The 20,842-nt window shown below is 38.9% G+C and overlaps 1 protein-coding gene across 3 annotated transcripts in view; it reads left to right on the top strand.

Moving 5' to 3' along the window:
• The window catches only part of LOC126484563 (hydroxylysine kinase), a 194,740-nt gene that overhangs the window by 109,079 nt on the left and 64,819 nt on the right, over positions 1 to 20,842 (top strand). For all 3 annotated transcript variants that reach the window (XM_050108125.1, XM_050108126.1, XM_050108124.1), the window contains exon 2: positions 9,381 to 9,537. In XM_050108125.1, the coding sequence (XP_049964082.1) occupies positions 9,391 to 9,537 (147 nt within the window). In that variant the 5' untranslated portion in view covers positions 9,381 to 9,390. The remainder of the gene's footprint in view (positions 1 to 9,380; positions 9,538 to 20,842) is intronic.

The following is a 20,842-nucleotide window of genomic DNA, read 5'->3' as shown; positions in this document are numbered from 1 at the left end:
CCTACCAAATCAATGTTGTAGTGAAGAATGAAATGTTTTCACTCTATAGTGGAGTGTGCGCTGATATGAAACTTCCTGGCAGATTAAATCTGTGTGCCGGACCGAGACTCGAACTCGGGACCTTTGCCTTTCACGTGCAAGTGCTCTACCAACTGAGCTACCCAAACATGACTCATGCCCCGTCCTCACAGCTTTACTTCTGCCAGTACCTCGTCTCCTACCTTCCAAACTTAACAGAGACGAGGCACTGGCAGAAGTAAAGCTGTGAGGACGGGGCATGAGTCATGCTTGGGTAGCTCAGTTGGTAGAGCACTTGCACGTGAAAGGCAAAGGTCCCGAGTTCGAGTCTTGGTCCGGCACACAGTTTTAATCTGCCAGGAAGTTTCAATGTTGTAGTGGTTTCTAAACAACACAATTTATTGAACAGAAGATAAAATATATTTGTAGCACTGATAAAGTGTACTGACACTGATAACTGTGAAATAACCGAGTTGCTGACATAATATATGAAAAATTCCAGTGAGAACTAATATCCAATTTGTGAACAACTGTGTAGCAATAATTGTAATAAGAATAGCTTCCTTGTAATATCTGATATGAGTAAACAGAGTGAATCTGTGGTCTAGGGCAACCACATTTACAGCATGCAGTAGTTCAGGTGGTGGCACTACTTGATGCACAGATTTTACTTATGGCATAGAGTAGAGGTCACAGTGTCATGAATGGTGATCAGTGATCACATCTTGAAGGCACTTTCCATGACAGAAATGGTCACAAGACTTGTGAGCCAGTTTTACAATTAACTACACAAGATAATTTTTGGATAAAATGCTTATAGTTATATCACAGAAATACCATCACTTCCAACTGACTACAGCTTTAAATCCTCCCCTCCCCCCCCCCCCCCCCCTCCAGTACCATACCAACATCTAGAATTTTCAAGTAACACTCTTCCAGTTTGTACCCTAGCATTTTGTCACTTCAGCACTTAAGGCAGGTAGTCTATGAATGCAACCAACTATAATATTTGAGCCAGCTTTGTTTGTTTTCACCTAAATTCCATGCCATCATACTCCGGAATAAATTTCCTATGTTAACTGACTTCTTCATTTCAATAAATATGCCAGAATGCTGATTGCAAGCACACAAATTTTCACACATTGTGTTTCATAGGTGTCAGTTTGTGGGTTGGAGTTCCATCCCTGTTACGCTTAGTTAGTCAATCCAGGGACAGTTAATGCTGTTTGTGAATGATGCTGGACTTGTGGTCTGATGATGTCCCATACGTGCTCAATTGGAAACAGATCTGGCAATTGAGCAGGCCAAGGCAACATATGTCATTTCATTTTTTCACTTCATTTATTATCATCCTTTTCATCATTTACATTATATAGGAATTGATTGTCATAATACTGCCCAGAATATGCACAGCAGAATATTACAAATTTCTATCAAACATGCTAAATTAAGATTATGTTGAAAATTAAAACATTGAATTAAAACACACAAAATTAACTGCAGTAGCCACCGGAAAGATCACAGGAGGCACACATCGGCACGGTGCGTCATGGACGGTAGTTGCCGCAAGTAGAGTCCCGTTCACCAGAGGGCACGCGAGAATTCGGACGTGACCTCTGCCAGCGTAACAACAACAACAACAACTCAGGCAGCACGGGCCGTGCCCAGTCAGTTAACATCGGGCATGCCTAGGACACAGTCCTGGTCTACGCTAAGTGAAGTGCAACGTAAACGTGAACAGTGTTACTACATTAACATTATATAATATGTTGAAAATTAAAACATTGAATTAATGTGTTGTACTTTTACATGTTCTGGAAGTATGTTTAGCTGCATGAACAAGGGCTTGCAGTGTGTTTGTGGAAAACTGCGTGTAATAATTCTAATGGCTCTTTTCTGTAATTTAAAAATATCTCTCAAGTGAAATTTAGCTGCACCCCAGAATGTTATTCCATAGGATATAATAGAATTGAAATAAGCCATATACACTAATCTTGTACACTCTGCACTGCAAGAAATTATTCTCAGTGCAAAACATGTTGAATTGATTTTTTTGGTTATGTCTGTAACATGGTCTTTCCAGCTCAAATGCTGATCAATGTACATATCCAAAAATTTTGTAGACCAGACTTTCTCTATTTCATGGTCGCTCAATGATAAATGGTGATCATCCTTGTAATTTACTTTACCATACCACATGTAATTTGTTTTATTTAAATTGAGTGTTAACTTATTAGCATAAGACCACTGTTGCACACTCTTCAGAACCTTTCCAGCATTAGTGAATAAAGATTTTCTGTCATCACTTATAATTATGTTTGTATCATCTGCAAATAACATAGTTTTTGATGATCTGTTGGGCCTTTCAATGTCATTTGTATAGATTAGGAATAATAGGGGGCCAAGAACACTAATAAATATGACACACTGTAGAGCACATTGGATTACAATAGCAATATATGGGTGAGCATTATCCTGCTGGAAAATAACCCCTGGAATGTTGATCATGAATGGCAGCACAGCAGGTCGAATCATCAGATTGATGCGCAAGTTTGCAGTCAGGGGTATATGGGATAACCATAAGAGTGCTCCTGCTGTCATATGGCGTTGCACACCAGACAATAACTCCACGGGTAGGTCCAGTGTGTCTAGCACACATACAGGTTAGTTGCAGGCTCTCAACTGGCCTCCTTCTAACCAACACGAAGCCATCACTGGCATAGAGGCAGGAGCAGCTTTCATCAGAAAACATAACAAACTTCCATCCTGTCCCCCAATCAGCGCTTGTTTAAATGATCTCTTGCTTAAATAACCTCTTGTTTGAAATCACTGAAGTCACAAATGACATTGGTTTGGGATCACTGGAATTCAAACTAAAGGGAATCTGGCTCAGAATTGGCCTTGAGGTAGTAACAGTTCATTGTTTCACTTTGGTGCCAATTACTGCTGGATTTGCTGCTGCAGATGCAGTATGATGCAACGGTGCTATATGCGGAACACAATAGTCTTCCATTTTGGTAGTGCCATATAACTATCTGGAACCTGGTCTTCTTGGGACTGTACATTCTCATGACCACTACTGCCAGAAGTCATGTACAGTGGCTACAATCCTGCCAAATCTTTCTGCAATATCACAGAAGGCACATCCAGCTTCTCGTAGCCCTATTGCACAACCTCATCCAAACTCAGTGAGATGCAGATACTGGCATCTTTGTCACCTTAATGGCATTCTTGAATAACATCATCTGACCATGTCCAATCTCAAAGGTAACTAATGCTCACAAGCATTACAGCATGTATTTAAAGCAAACCTGATTTGCGTCCTCATAGTGGTGCTACTAGGGCCACTCTTATGCAACTGGAGTGAAATTTTAATATTCATCTTCCAGATGTGGAAACACACCTACCAAGTCCTATTTATGTCACACAATTCCTTGATGCTGCAATTTTTTTTCTGTCAGTTTATTTTCTATATGTCTTGTAGTTTTCATGTAGCCAGCTTCTGAAATCACAGAGGTACTTATGAATAACCCTGGATTTATTTCATTATTTAAGGTGGTATTGATTTTCACTTCTGTCCAGCAACCTTTATGCTCCTGATACTACATAGGCATTGTTACTGTTCATATGGAGCTTGAATTTTTGTGTCTTAGCATAGATCTTCTAGCTGTTCACTAAAATCAGATTAATATTTTCTCTTTTTGACTTGTAATGAATATTTTTCTCTATACCTAGTGTAGGTGACCTATCCATCTCTCCAAGTGCTCATCACTGAGCCTATGAAGAGTAAATAATAGAGACATAGTCAATTCTAGGATGATGTTTCTAATCATGGGCTGTGCTTCTGTTTCAGAGGGAAGGTTTATTGTCTTCACCTGTTTAGCCAGGGATCTAATAGAATGCAGGATGCACCAAGAATGCTGACAGCAGGAGCTTTTGGTCTCTACATGAGATGTGATATGGAGTCAGCTGCACCTGCCGCACTCAATTACCATTGGTATAGGCTCCTCTGCCCTGTGAATGAGACACAACAGCAAAAATATTGAATGCCTGCTGGGCTTCCTTCCTGAACTGCCAGCTGATTCCCTGAGGTCTTTCATTCCCTGTCTAGCATCAGAGCTCTGAATGAATAGCTTATTTACTCTCTACTCTAGTTAAGACTTCCCAGGATGATCAGCTTCCATTCCAACAGTTCAAGTATGTTACGTTGATTCAAATGCAAATTTGGCATTGTGTTGTTGTTGGCTTCAGTGCAAAGACTAGTTTGATGCAGATACCAGTGCAAGTCTCTTCATAACTACTACAATCTACGTGTATTTGAATCTGATAGCTGTATTGAAGCCTTCATTTTCCTCCACAATTTTTACCTGCCTGATTCAGTGCAGTCCATACCTGCCTTCACATTATGCCCAGAGAACCATTATCTGTCAGTGCCTGCTATTTATTCTCAGATAGTGATGAAACAACAAGGCCAAGTGCAGCAGAGGGTGTAACAGAATTGGGCCTCTTAAGCTGTGCCAGAGGAATCACAGCTTATACAACTGGCATCCTATCACAGCTGTAGCTCAAGGCAGCAAAATGAAGCCAGTTGAGTGCAGCAAAATGTGCTGACTGAAGTGGTTATCAATCTAAGACATAATAGGCAACTGCTAAACAAAGCATTTCCTTATATTCCAATGGACATAGACTCTCTGAGGTGAGGTATTCAGGATCCACAAGAACCAATGAATTACATTTCATCTGTTGAGATTTTATTTGTAGGCTAGGTAACAGTTATCAATTTATGTACGCACTTGTCCACTAATTCAGTTAATGAATGCAAGAGTGTAATGAACATATACCAGCATCTTTCTTCAATGAGGTGATTGAGAGTTGTAAGTGCACAGTTCTTGGCAATCAGACCATGTTCTCCCATCTGTGTTGAATTATAAGCCTCTCCACAATGTCTTACATAGTAAGACGCAGTACACTGTATACCCTTGGTGGTGTGTCAGTGAAAGTTACAACCAATTTTGGAAGCACACTTTGTGCTATTTTAGATGGTTAGCCTAAAGTGTGTGCCAATGTTAGACTTCATGTTCTGCCTTCCTATCAGTTCAGTTTTTATTCATAACACATTGCCTTGCATACGCATTCATCACCTCATTGGTGTAATACATTTAAACATCTGATAAGCAATTCAAAGGTCAGAGAAAGACAATGGAAAATCACCTCTATGAGAACCTTGTTATGAATTCAATCTGAGATACCCGACATCATCAATCAAGGGTATACGAATTCATTAGATCACACTCTACATATGGTTTTACTCAAATGGAATCTGTATGTTTACATGGATGTTCAGCAGCACACAAACAAATCACTATCCTACTGGAAGCACATAAAGAAGTACACACATGCAACTTCAAAAAAAATCATATGTGAAAAGATCTTCTTTGCCTAATGGAAATACATGTCAGCATATACTGAATAGTAGCTCAAACATGAAAGAAAGTTGTAAAATATGCAATGGCCTCACGTAAATAAAATTAGCTGAAGGATCTCCACCTGATCTTTTCAGCAAATAGAACATGTTCAAGTGAAATGTAATTTATGGAAACTGGCATGTCAAGAGCATCACACATTGCTCAGTCCTCTGGCTGCAACCTGAAAGTCCGTATAATTGTGCCGTCCTGTACTGTATTAGATCACCATAATTTCCCTCATTTGAATACCAGAGTCAAGATAAAACACTTGGTATGATGATTTGTCATAATAAACTGAGCTTTTGCTTAGAAGAATATCTCTTCACTGAAATGTTGCAGCACCCAACTGATAAAAACATAGGAAAATGAACTGTACCAAAATTATCCAAGATCTTTTAACTAACATCTGTGGCACTAGATTCAGATATCTGAGATATCTGTAAGGCCATACCACGTCACTTAATCGAAGTGTAAAAGTGGGACTATTGCAAGATATTCCATATCTATCAAGAAACATTTCATTTCAAGGGAAACAACATTATAAACCAACAAAATGCTGTAATTGCTCAACTGCGTGGCCAGGAGTAAGTGATCAATCATTGAGTAATGCTACTCTGTTTCATCACAAAGATATAGCTTCACCCATGACAGTCCAACACTATTTGAAATATGTACCAAAAATATTTTTTAGTGTCATCTGGTCCATGTTGAATGTAGTGCCAGTGCCCACAGCTACATTGCATTTTCAGACCACCTCACACAGATAGAAGGAAACATCAAACACTACAGCAACAATCCAACGTCTTGTACAGGGATACATGTGAAAATTCTCCAGACAGCCTCCGTATTTCTCTGATTGTCAATTTATCGTTTTCCTCCCACTGAAGAAATCAATTTCAGTTAAATTGTGGTTTGCATGACCGGAATCTATGAAAAACATAATTTTTGTGTAATTTTTGCCACATTATCTGCAGAGTAGAGAATATTTTGTATTCTGGCACAAATGTTATGAGCAGTCAACTGTGAAAAATAGTCAGGTTAAAGGAATCCCCTTAAATTAAAATATGTTGGATTAGACACCACTTGGATTTATCCAATTATCTTGATCCCATTACTAAAAATTTTTACATGGCAATGTTCATCCTATGGACTCATGTTGTTAATAACTCTTCAGTAGCAGATAGGCAGCAGCTCCTTAGTACCATAGACAGTCATAAAGTTGTAATTATGATATTGAAAAATCAAAGTGTGTTCATGAAACTTGGCAATGCTGTCATTCCCACTCTACAGTCACCCATTAATCCAACATATTTTCTGCAAGAGAGGTGGCACAGTGGTTAGCCCACTGGAATCACATTAGGGTGGATGATGGTTCAAACCTGCATCCAACTATCCTAATTTAGGTTCAAATGCTGGGATAGTGCCTATGGAAGGGCATGACCAACTTCCTTTCCCATCCTTCCCTATCCGATGGGACTGATGACCCACTGTCTGGTCTCCTCCCCCAAATTGACCAACCACCCAGCACCAATCAATGACCGATAATGAATGACTTAGCAGAAACCTTGTTTCTTGAAGTTTACGTTTTGGATCTTCAGAAAAATTCTGCACCTGGAAAATTATCTTGTCATTCTGCAAGTGTCTGCCACACAGAAGTTTCTTCATATCAGGAGAGAGAAAGAAATCACTGGGTGCAATGTCAGGAGATTAATGGGAAGAGGCAAAATCTGATAACTCAGAGAATCAGAATATATAACTGTGCTGTGTAAAGAATGAACTGAGTTGTTCCCATGGAGTGGAACCTAGCAGGTGGTGACCTCTGCCACATTCAAAACACCATGCAATACATTGAAAACTTATCCACAACTGATTTTCATTTTTCCACTATGACCTCCATTGTTATATGCCTGACTTAAAGCACCAGTGCATGGCCTTTTCTTCCATTTTCTGGTTTTTCACAGAGAGATGGTCTGCCACTTTATTCTTCATCGTGCAGTTTTGTTTGACCACGCTGGAAATGTCTGTGGAACATAACTACCATGTTTTCTAATGGTACATTGTTGCCATTCACTCCCACAAGCTCAGCACAAATTGCTGCAGCACTCTTCCCCTGGATAAGCAGAAAATGAAGTACTGCATGATATTCCACCAAACAAATGGGCTGCATCATTTTGTTTTTGCTGCTCTAATGATGCGCTGCAGCACTGTGACAACAGGAGTTCAGTGTGTACTAAGACTGCAGATAGGTGCCTAAAAACAAACAAAAAAATAATAATGTAACTCTTTTTTGATGTGATAATTAAAATCTTCCCTCATTCTACATATACAGGGCAAGTCAGCATTGTCTGATGGTTCTTGAAGTTATAGTACACAGTGACATTTTAAGATGTTGCACCTTATTTTATTTCAAAAGATACACAAAGAATAACAGTTTCCATCCTATATGTTAATTTTCACAGAAATTAAGTATTTGTGAAAGATAATGTCCTTTATAGACTGGCCCTCTTTTTCAGCACACTCATCGAACTTCTGTGCAAAGTTTGTCAGCACTTGCTCCAACATGTTACAGTGCATTGCATGAACCTCTTGCTTAATGGTATCCTTTAATTCAATTGCAGTACATGGCTTCTGATGTACACTTTGTTCTCGATGAAATCCCACAAGAAAAAGTCACATGGAGTAAGACCTGAAGAAGGGAGCAGCCTGTCAACATGTCCTCTCTTGGATATCACTTTCCCAGGAAACAACTCCCTTACTTCAGACATGCACAGAGTGGAAGTGTGAGCTGTCACACCATCTTGCTGAAAACAAACATTTTGACGTTTTATGCCATGGAGATGAAGTTCTGGGATAATAAATTCACACAACATGGCCAAATAACACTCAGAGTTGATGGTGATGACTCTCCCACTTTCTTCAATGAAATAAGGCCATATGACACCAAATTTCCCTAATACAGCTCACACTGCAATCCTTTAACAATGCCATGGGTGCTGGTGCACTTGCTGAGGGTTGTTTGTTTATTAACTCTGTGGCATAGGTAATAATGAGCCTCATCTTATATTAAAATCATAATTCTAGGTTCTTTCTCTAACATATCTTTTAGTACTTCAGCAAAATGTCTCCATATCACAAAATCTCAAGGTTTCAACTTCTGAACAATCACAATTTTGAAGGGATCAAAATTTAGACAGTGTAAAATGCACTGAATGGATAAATTTGATAACACAAGAGACTGTGACTGTCATCTTGCAGATCGGTTGGGGCTCTGTGGAATTGCATGATGCCCAACTTAAATATTTTCAAGTGCATGGCCATCTTTGCGCTGCCTCCTGGTTTTTCCTTCAATGCAGAACCTGTCTCACGAAAGCTCTTAACCCGCAGCAGAATGGTATTGTGGGCTGGAACTGCACCATTAATGCTGAACTGGAGACAGAACTCCCTCTGAGGGGTGGCCACAGATTCTGCAGTTTTAAAGAACGTTTCTATGACGAGCACTCGGTGTTGCACAGTCCACCTCTCTACTGAAACTAGTCTACTGCTGCAGAGGAAAACAATGAGCCCAAGCATGCCCCTCCACTACGCTGACTCACCTATTACTACAGAGTCAAAAACATCAGGTAACACTGACTCACTCTGTACGAAGGCCACCCTCCATGATGAGATTTATGTAACATGATGAAATTTTACTAACACAACAAAACTATAAATGCTTTACAAATAGGTGACAATAGCTCTGATTGTGTTTTGTAGACTAGTTTGCTGATGCAATGTTTGAATATTGACAGTGTTTGTTAATACTATCGATTATAGCAAAGAAAACTGTCTGCTCTTGCTCTACATGCTTGAGAAACACTTTTTTGTTTGACAACGAAACATATTTATTTTCTTTTGCAGGAAGCAAAGAATGAATGAATTCTTGGAGCCTGGAAAAAGGATACGACCTGACTTAAATAAAGAGGCTGCAGCAGAGTTGGCATACAAATTATATCGGCTGCCAGAAGTAACAGTTACTGAACTCAATGGTTACGATGATAAAAATTTCCACTTAAAGGTTTTATTACTTTTACTTAAAACATTTTAAGTTCTTTCATATGGATTTACTGAACTCTGCAATTTTTAATTATTCTGAAATTCTGTTTTATTCATTAGCTGTGGAGACTATCTCCATTCATCTATACTTTTGTTCATTATTTTTATACTCTGAAGCAAATAACTTTTCTGGTGTTTTCTGCACTTACCTCGATGTACAGTTGTTTTCATAACCTTTGCTTCTGCAGATTTCTGCACTATTACACACACACACACACACACACACACACACACACACACACACACACACACACACACAGAGAGAGAGAGAGAGAGAGAGAGAGAGAGAGAGAGAGAGAGAGAGAGAGAGAGAGAGACAGGTTACAAACAAACAGACTACAAACTACAGTGACATTCTTACTGACAGCAACTGCTGCCTGTTTTGTCTCAAAACTTAGTTTAAAGCTATCACTTACTGCACATTGTGGAGCTTTGCCTCTTACACAGTTTTTGTCAGCTACCCCTTTTTTTGACAAAGTGTTCCAATTTCTGTTTCCATTTTCTATAGATCCTCTCTGACACTGTCTATTCACTTTGCTTTTGACTGGTTGTAACACATTTGTCCTCCAGGATTTTCAATTAATATCATCTTTCATGCCTCCATATCCACCATACATAGTAACAAGCATATAACTGTCTTCCTAATTTTATTATTCTTGATTGATGAATATTAAAGGTGGTGTTAAGTCCATTTTGATTCCACAGTGACTCCATTTGCTGAACATTAACATTCACACTTTCCCTTTTCTTTCACAATCAATTTTTTAACAGTTCTCCATATCTCTTTACAGTCTTGTTTTATCCTTCCTATACATTTCTTTGTAATGTCCTCTCCTAAACCTTGCATTTTTGTTTGGTAACTGTATTCCACTCAGTGTTGAACCATGAGTTTCTTCTGTGTCAATTGTCCAGCACTTAATTTTCTGCAGTTTAATGGCTTCTCTCATTTCTTCAATGGAGTTGTGGGGTATCAATACTTACAACCGCTTCTAGTGAGCTAGGGCTGCAATACCTGTGGCTTGATCAAAAACTGCAGTGCAGCAGTGCATTCCAAGCTGCGTCTGTGAATGGATGTGCTTCCAGTATTGTGCTTGTCAATAAATTTAGTCCTTATATTGACGTTCCCATCTCATGACTGGTATATTTCAACCACCTTGTAGTAAATTCTACCAAAAAGCCATGCATGCCAGATCTATTTAGTGCCTTCATTAATATGTCTAGATTTTGATTTCAGTTGTCTTTAGAATGCCTGTGTTTTATTTTGATGAATTTAATATCATTGCCCTGACTACGGCTAATTCTGGATTATAATGGATGACTAAAGCTTCACATACTGAGAAGGTCTAATTTGTGCCTAGCATCTATCAGTATGTGATCTATCTGTGTCACTTTGTTACCACTGGAAGGGGGGGGGGGGGGGAGGTTGGTGTTTTCCCTTGTGAACTATTTTAGTTATCAACAGTGTGGATAAAATGATCACATTTTCAAATTTTGCAGATAAGAGTAGTCCTATTCATTTAACTTTATTCCAATGCTACCTACAATTTAGACCCTTTGAGGAAAGGTTTTGGCAAGAAAGATCCTGTAGCTATTATTAGGGCTAACAAGATCATTTTGCACCATACCCCCAACCATGCAATTGAGAATGACTTCGGGCACATTACTGGGAATGCTTCTGGCACAAATGTGAAGATTGTGTTATTGTTTCAGTTATATGACAAGCCCTAGATGAAGCATTCTGTCGAATATGTAAATGCATGCTTCATAGATCACTCAACAGAATGAGATAATCACATATGAATTTAATTTGTGTGTCATCCCTCACAGGATCATACTGACATGGCATATACCTGGATGTTTCTAGTAAGAGGTTACTTCCACACCTAATTTTCAGAAGCATCTAGTCTAACCACAGTACTAGCTGTCCTATTTCTATATTTTCGAATATTATCACAAGGCAGGTCTTAGATTAAACTTTTATGAAAGAAAGAAGTGCCAAATAGCTATAGACACAGTTGCAACAATCAGCGGAGACAAACAAAATGGCAGTTTGGGTATCACAAATAGTAAAAATTACAACACATTTGAACTTTTCCATCAAAACATAATAAACATGCTAAAAGAGAAAGAGGAGCTACACACATTACTACAGGGAACTGAAAATCTAAAGGTATTTCGAAAGATGTGCTATGCATGGCAAAACATCATTTGGGATTCAAAGGAATTGAACAGTTACACCTATATGGATAAAAATTACTATCACATTACTGTAGGTTTAACACAATGAAAGGGGAAGTGCCTACATAAAAAAAATGGAATAAAGTCACTGCTATAGAGCTTAATGAGTAGGACCAAATGTACTGAACAGCTCTTTGAGTGCTGTACTTCAGTAACAAATTTAAAAACATACAGGACAGTAGTGAATTGTTCTAACAATCAATAGGCTCCCAACAACAAATATTTTAAACTTCGTTAAGCTGTTAAAGTTGATACTAATAACATTTAGTGATCGTATACAGAGATTTTGGTATTGATTCCGGAGATAGCACTGATGGAGAGATCCTAGTGTTATTCACATACCGTAACTTGGGGTGAATGGAACAGAAAATGAAGTTTTTACTGATAATTGATATCTAAATATTGTACTATAATTTTGAAATTTTAAGTACAGCAATGTGCTACAAGAATGAAAATGTTCTTCTATACCCAGACAGGGTGGCTGAATGGTTCTAAGCACTACAGTCTGGAACTGTGTGATCGCTACTGTTGCAGGTTAGAATCCTGCCTCGGGAATGAATGTGCGTGATGTCCCCCCCCCCCCCCCCCCCCCCCATCAGAGGTTCGAGTCCTCCTTCGGGCTTGGGTGTGTGTGTTGTCCTTAGCGTAAGTTCATTTCAATTAGATTAAGTAGTGTGTAAAGCTAGGGACCAATGACCTCAACAGTTTGGTCCTATAAGAACTTACCACAAATTTCCATAATTTTTTCTTCCAAAGAAGAACTGAAAAATAGGACAAAAAATGAATAATCGAAAGCAGGTCTATCAGGTTTATTTAGACAGTCACTGCATACTCCATCACTATAAATAATTTTTGGCAAATCCACTGTAAACAAGACCACATAAGTTTTAGAAAGTGATTTTCAATGGTATACGTATTAATCTGTTTGAGAATATCTTTCAATAAGAACTCAGTTCAGGTTCCATAGAAACTTGTCTACAGAGAAAGTAACATATAATCCCACAAACTCAGTTCAGGTAGAACTAAATAAGGAAAATTACTTTGTTTGAATTTTCTGTACCTTGTCAAATCCTTCATTATGTAGATCAAAGAACTACACTCAGGAAACTACGAGGTATTGGAAAAGTCTCTCCACAGCGCTGTATGATTGTTAGCCACATGTGCCGTATGACTGTTCATTTGCCTGAGTTACTTCCCTTCAAGTGCACTCTCCCAACATTCCACTGCTTTGTTTACCTCAGCCAGTGTCAGTAGTATCATTGGTGTGTGTTGTAATGTGTTGACGTGAACATTTTAGTTCCTCTGCTCGTTTGTTTCATTCTTGTCACTGTTAAAATGCTAACCATTGAAGAACGTTTGTTTTTAGTTCAACAAGTGTTCAAAGCAGGTGGTAAATACACAGTTTCAGTTCATCAAACATTTAATTCAGTTTTCCTGGAGACAACACTCCCACATCATGATACTGTGCAAGATTTGATTAACAAATTTCGAAGTACGAGTTCAGTGACAGATGCACTGAGAAGTGGTCATCCTAACGTTTTGTCTGAGGGTAATCTACTCAATATTTCCCATAAAATGTCTGTGAGCCTGAACAACTCACTAAGAAAACTCGCCCAGGATATCGATGCTAGTGTCGGAACGGCCCACACAGCTGTAATGAAAAAATTGGAACTTTTCCCATACAAAGTGACAGTCATGCAAGAACTGAAAAATACTGATCATAGCAAGAGACTGCATTATTGTCAATGGTTCAAAAATTTCGTTCAACAAAATGGAAGGGATATTCTTAATGACATGTTTTTCACTGATGAGTTGTGGTTTCATTTATCTGGGTACATGAACTTGCAAAATTCTCATACGTGGAGTATTGCAAATCCATTGTGTATTCATGAGGAACCACTTCATTCTGTGAAAATAGGAGTTTGGATTGCAATTTCTAGATGTCGGATTGTGGGTCCCATATTTTTCAACGAAACAATAAATGCACAACGATACTGCAGTGATATTCTGTACCCATTCATAGGAGAACTTGTGTTATGTGAAATACTGAACAGTTATTTTCAACACGATGGTGCAACTATGCATACAGCTCACATTTCAATGTCACTGCTTGCTGATGTTTTTGGTGATCGCATAATTTCACAGGAACTTTGGCCTCCACGATCGACTGACCTGGCACCACCTGACTTTTTCTTCTGCGGTGCAGTGAAAGCAACCGTCTATAAAAACTGTCCAAAATCCATCAATGAATTGAAAACTGCAATATCCACTTTCACTGCTTCTGTTACAGAAGAAATGTTACAGCTTGTGTTTGGAAACATGATAAGATGAATTGAATTTTGTGTTCAACAACAGGGGGGACACTTTCAACATTTTATGTGAAAATTTGTAAGTAAAAATTAATATTCAATAAATTAATAACTAGTATTTCACTGAGTTTCATTTCAGTATATTCACTACAGCATACAGCAAGCGTGGCTAACAATCATACGGCTCTGCGGAGAGACTTTTTGAACACCCGGTATAATGGTGTGGCATTAAACCCTCCCTCTTATAGGAATGGAATCATATCTTAACAGTTCTGAAGCAAATAAACAAATGATATCACAGGAATAAGACAGAACCCAGAAAGGGAAGACATTAAATATAGTGTCCCTCAAAGTTTGGTGCATGGCACACTCCTGTTCTTGATCTACATAAATTTATTTACCCAGGATACTGGAGAAATCTTCGAAACCATGTTGTTTGCTGATAACACAAGTAAGCTGGTAAAGGGCCTAAACACATCTGCACCAGATATAGACAGCACAATAATGGCACAGGATTACAACTCATTCAGAGCAAATAGTTTAGCCCTTAATCTCCTTAATTTTACAAAGAATCCTCTCCTCTCAGTAGTGGCACCAACGTTGATGAGAGTGACACCAGTTTAAGTGAGCACTGGAATGAATGTGGGTTGGAGAACAACAACCAGGTATCAAATTTAGTTGTATTGCCAGCCATGGGAATACATCCCACATAACTTGCTTTTTATAAATACACTATAGGTGGCAGGGGTAAAATACAGGGAGTGAAAGGCTATTTACAATTTGTACAGAAACAGATGGCAGTTATAAGAGTCGAGGGGCATGAAAAGAAAGCAGTGGTTGGGAAAGGAGTGAGACAGGCTTGTAGCCTCTCCCCGATGTTATTCAATCTGTATATTGAGCAAGCAGTAAAGGAAACAAAAGAAAAATTCGGAGTAGGTATTAAAATTCATGGAGAAGAAGTAAAAACTTTGAAGTTCGCCGATGACATTGTAATTCTGTCAGAGACAGCAAAGGACTTGGAAGAGCAGTTGAACGGAATGAACAGTGTCTTGAAAGGAGGATATAAGATGAACATCAACAAAAGCAAAACAAGGATAATGGAATGTAGTCAAATTAAATCGGGTGATGCTGAGGGAATTAGATTAGGAAATGAGACACTTAAAGTAGTAAAGGAGTTTTGTTACAGAAGAAGGCTGAAGATAAGGTGGGTAGATCATGTAACTAATGAGGAGGTATTGAATAGGATTGGGGAGAAGAGAAGTTTGTGGCACAACTTGACTAGAAGAAGGGATCGGTTGGTAGGACATGTTTTGAGGCATCAAGGGATCACAAATTTAGCATTGGAGGGCAGTGTGGAGGGTAAAAATCATAGAGGGAGACCAAGAGATGAATACACTAAGCAGATTCAGAAGGATGTAGGTTGCAGTAGGTACTGGGAGATGGAGAAGCTTGCACAGGATAGAGTAGCATGGAGAGCTGCATCAAACCAGTCTCAGGACTGAAGACCACAACAACAAACATAGTTTCATGTACTGACACTGGTGGATCATTCAGTATTGACTGCCCACTGTGTCATTATCTGCCAAAGGTGTCGTTCAGACACAGTATGGAGAAGCATGGGAACAGCACACCACTCCCCTGGCCGTTGTGTTTCCCAGACCTAGAAGACACTACTTCTCACCCAAATAGCTGCTCCATTGGCATCACGATGCTGCGTTCACCCTGCACCAGTGCTTCTACCAAGGAAAAATCCCTGGCAATATTGGGAACTGAACCCACATCCTTCACACAGCAGTTGGATACACTGACCATTTCTCTATGGAGGCAGATTTATGAACTTCTACCTCACTTAAACTGCAGTTCACTTGAATCCAAATGTAGTCAGAACTAAACTGACTTTACAAAAGGACAGATGTTCAACAGTAGAATACAATGCTAAATGATACAAATTATAAAATATGCTCACAACACTCAAAAAGCAGCATGACAAATGATACATGAGGTTCTACAGCTGACCTAATGCTGCTACTGCTCCAAAGCACTATAGATTTCTAAGGTTGGCAACAAATGATGAAGCACACTGTTATCCCAAAATGGTCTGATTTCTGCTGACTCAGCACTATATAGTTGAAAGGATATTGTATTACTGTCATTCAGTTTGTTTAGTCAGTTCTATAAGAATGGTAAATTGTAGTGACTGGGAGTGACTGCGAATCATTGTTATAATTCTGCTGAGGAATGTAAATCTACAACTTTGCAGTTCACAATTTGTTCAATTTGATTATGCAGATAATATGATATTAATTTTAAGTTGATGGTGATCCATGAGGCAGGTACCATGAACAATTGTGCAGCAGGAAGAAAATTTGCTAGCACAGAAATGAATGTAGGTGGCATCAGACAAAGAATGAATTAAACAGTTCCATTGGTACTGACAAAGGCAAGGTGTAACAAACTGAAGCAACAGTTTGTTCAGTACATTTGAAAGAAATGCAATGAAGGCTTCCCAATTACTTGAGAAATTATCTGAATGAAGATGCAGGAGATGAAGAGAAATTTAATCAGGTTACCTTCCATTCGGAAAGTGGATGCACTCAGTGACTGCATGTGACTTATAAATTACAGAGTGCAGCAATCAGTCATCCTTTTTAGATTTTATTATGCAAATCCAGATTTTGGCAATGCACTATTTTTCATTCTCAATGCATGTAAGTGACAGTCACAGTGGGCGTCAGTCACAGTTCAGTCAAAGAACTGTGACTATGCCCAAACAACAGGGACTTACGTGCATTGAGAATAAAAAATAACACATTGAGAATGGCTAGCTACTAGCCAAAATCTGGATTTGCATAATAAAATCTAAAAAGGATGACTGATTGCTGTTGATTGCTGTACTCTATAATTTACAGGGGGGGGGGGGGGGGGGGTGGTCGGCTTATCTGCAGTCTCATGATTGTAGCTGAGAATGAATTTTTACTCCATTCAAAGTATGTTTAACACTGATAATATGCAAATAATTAAGTGCCAGACCAGGATTTAAATCCACATTCCTGCTTCTGATAAATTCATGAGACATGCTCAGATGGCATATGCCCACAAAAGGCTGTATCTGTACTACACATTTAAGACTTTCTGGACCAATGAGAAATGATGCAATGAAACTAACAGAGTGCTTTTGCTAATTTTCATACATCTCATGATGTAGGAAGGTACATCACAAGTTGTACTATATCAAGAAGGAGAAGATGAGACAAGTTAAAAGAGATAAGGACTGAAATTTTGAACTACCAAGGCTAGACTCACAATAATGAATGTCTCTAGTTTATAAAAATGTGTTACTTAGTCACAAATGGCTGCATATAAGTAGGATAAGTATGGTTCTCAGACCAAAATAAGAGTTGAAGAATTCACCAAACTAGGTAAGGAGTGGTAAAAATACTGGGCTTCCATCTGAGAGAAGCAAGATTCAGATCCATATGTAGCTATGATTGTCAAGAAGGTATCTTTGAAAAAGGACACAGCAATTTTCTTCTCACCTTTACCCTAACTGAGCTTCTACTGTTGCTAATATCCACATTCCCAATGGACATAAAACCTAAGCAAAGTATGTGCTATATTGATCATTTGTGAGAAGTTAAAGATGGCTGCTGGAATGGATTTTGAGTGTGGATATTTGCATTTTTTGGATAGTGCACTGTTACCTGAGCTGTAATACCAAAACACAATGCCATACCTTTTAGCTAATTCAGTCCTGAGACTGGTTTGATGCAGCTCTCCATGCTACTCCATCCTGTGCAAGCTTCTTCATCTCCCAGTACCTACTGCAACCTACATCCTTCTGAATCTGCTTAGTGTATTCATCTCTTGGTCTCCCTCTACAATTTTTACCCTCCACACTGCCCTCCAATGCTAAATTTGTGATCCCTTGATGCCTCAGAATATGTCCTACCCACCGGTCCCTTCTTCTTGTCAAGTTGTGCCACAAACTCCGCTTCTCCCCAATTCTATTCAATACCTCCTCATTAGTTATGTGACATACCCATCTAATCTTCAGCATTCTTCTGTAGCACCACATTTTGAAAGCTTCTATTCTCTTCTTGTCCAAACTATTTATCGTCCATGTTTCACTTCCATACATGGCTACACTCCATACAAATACTTTCAGAAATGACTTCCTGACACTTAAATCTATACTCGATGTTAACAAATTTCTCTTCTTCAGAAACGCTTTCCTTGCCATTGCCAGTCCACATTTTATATCCTCTCTACTTCGACCATCATCAGTTATTTTGCTCCCCAAATAGCAAAACTCCTTTACTACTTTAAGTGACTCATTTCCTAATCTAATTCCCTCAGCATCACCCGACTTAATTTGACTACATTCCATTATCCTCATTTTACTTTTGTTGATGTTCATCTTATATCCTCCTTTCAAGACACTGTCCATTCCGTTCAACTGCTCTTCCAAGTCCTTTGCTGTCTCTGAGAGAATTACAATGTCATCGGGGAACCTCAACGTTTTTATTTCTTCTCTATGGGTTTTAATACCTACTCCGAATTTTTCTTTTGTTTCTTTTACTGCTTGCTCAATATACATATTGAATAACATCAGGGACAGGCTACAACCCTGTCTCACTCCCTTCCCAACCACTGCTTCCCTTCCCTCGACTCTCACAACTGCCATCTGTTTTCTGTACAAATTGTAAATAGCCTTTTGCTCCCTGTATTTTACCCCTGCCACCTTTAGAATTTGAAAGAGAGTATTCCAGTCAACATTGTCAAAAGCCTTCTCTAAGTCTACAAATGCTAGAAATGTAGATTTGCCTTTCCTTAATCTATTTTCTAAGATAAGTCGTAGGGTCAGTATTGCCTCACGTGTTCCAACATTTCTGCGGAATCCAAACTGATCTTTGCCAAGGTCGGCTTCTACCAGTTTTTCCATTCATCTGTATAGAATTCGGATTAGTATTTTGCAGCTGTGACTTATTAAACTGATGGTTCGGTAATTTTCACATCTGTCAACACCTGCTTTATTTGGGATTGGAATTATTATATTCTTCTTGAAGTCTGAGGGTATTTCGCTTGTCTCATACATCTTGCTCACCAGATGGTAGAGTTTTGTCAGGACTGGCTCTCCCAAGGCCATCAGTAGTTCCAATGGAATGTTGTCTACTCCCGGAGCCTTGGTTCGACTCAGGTCTTTCAGTGCTCTGTCAGACTCTTCACGCAGTATCGTATCTCCCATTTCATCTTCATCTACATCCTCTTCCATTTCCATAATATTGTCCTCAAGCACATCGCCCTTGTATAGACCCTCTATATACTCCTTCCACGTTTCTGCTTTCTCTTCTTTGCTTAGAACTGGGTTTCCATCTGAGCTCTTGATATTCATACAAGTGGCTCTCTTTTCTCCAAAGGTCTCTTTAATTTTCCTGTAGGCAGTATCTATCTTACCCCTAGTGAGATAAGCCTCTACTTCCTTACATTTGTCCTCTAGCCATCCCTGCTTAGCCATTTTGCACATCCTGTCGATCTCATTTTTGAGACGTTTGTATTCCCTTTTGCCTGCTTCATTTATTGCGTTTTTATATTTTCTCCCCTCATCAATTAAATTTAATATTTCTTCTGTTACCCAAGGATTTCTATTAGCCCTCATCTTTTTACCTACTTGATCCTCTGCTGCCTTCACTACTTCATCCCTCAAAGCTACCCATTCTTCTTCTACTGTATTTCTTTCCCCCATTCCTGTCAATTGTTTCCTTATGCTCTCCCTGAAACTCTGTACAACCTCTGGTTTAGTCAGTTTATCCAGGTCCCATCTCCTTAAATTCCCACCTTTTTGCAGTTTCTTCAGTTTTAATCTACAGTTCATAACCAATAGATTGTGGTCAGAGTCCACATCTGCCCCTGGAAATGTCTTACAATTTAAAACCTGGTTCCTAAATCTCTGTCTTACCATTATATAATCTATCTGATACCTTCTAGAATCTCCAGGACTCTTCCATGTATACAACCTTCTTTTATGATTCTTGAACCAAGTGTTAGCTATGATTAAGTTATGCTCTGTGCAAAATTCTACCAGACGGCTTCCTCTTTTATTTCTCTCCCCCAATTCATATTCACCCACTATGTTTCCTTCTCTCCCTTTTCCTACTCTCGTATTCCAGTCACCCATGACTATTAAACTTTCGTCTCCCTTCACTACCTGAATAATTTCTTTTATCTCATCATACATTTCATCAATTTCTTCATATGCAGAGCTAGTTGGCATACAAACTTGTGCTACTGTAGTAGGCATGGACCTTGTGTCTATCTTGGCCACAATAATGCATTCACTATGCTGTTGGTAGTAGCTTACTCGCACTCCTATTTTTTTATTCGTTATTAAACCTACTCCTGCATTACCCCTATTTGATTTTGTATTTATAACCCTGTATTCACCTGACCAAAAGTCTTGTTCCTCCTGCCACCAAACTTCACTAATTCCCACTATATCTAACTTCAACCTATCCATTCCCCTTTTTAAATTTTCTAACCTACCTGCCCTATTAAGGGATCTGACATTCCATGTTCCGATCCATAGATCGCCAGTTTTCTTTCTCCTGGTAACGACGTCCTCTTGAGTAGTCCCCGCCCGGAGATCTGAGTGGGGGACTATTTTACCTCCGGAATATTTTATCCAAGAGGACGCCATCATCATTTAACCTTACAGTAAAGCTG

The sequence above is a fragment of the Schistocerca serialis genome, chromosome 6 (assembly GCF_023864345.2).
Source record: "Schistocerca serialis cubense isolate TAMUIC-IGC-003099 chromosome 6, iqSchSeri2.2, whole genome shotgun sequence".
NCBI lineage: Eukaryota > Metazoa > Arthropoda > Insecta > Orthoptera > Acrididae > Schistocerca > Schistocerca serialis.
The sequence above is the reverse complement of the archived record's forward strand: the minus strand, read 5'-3'. Positions and strand labels throughout refer to the sequence as shown.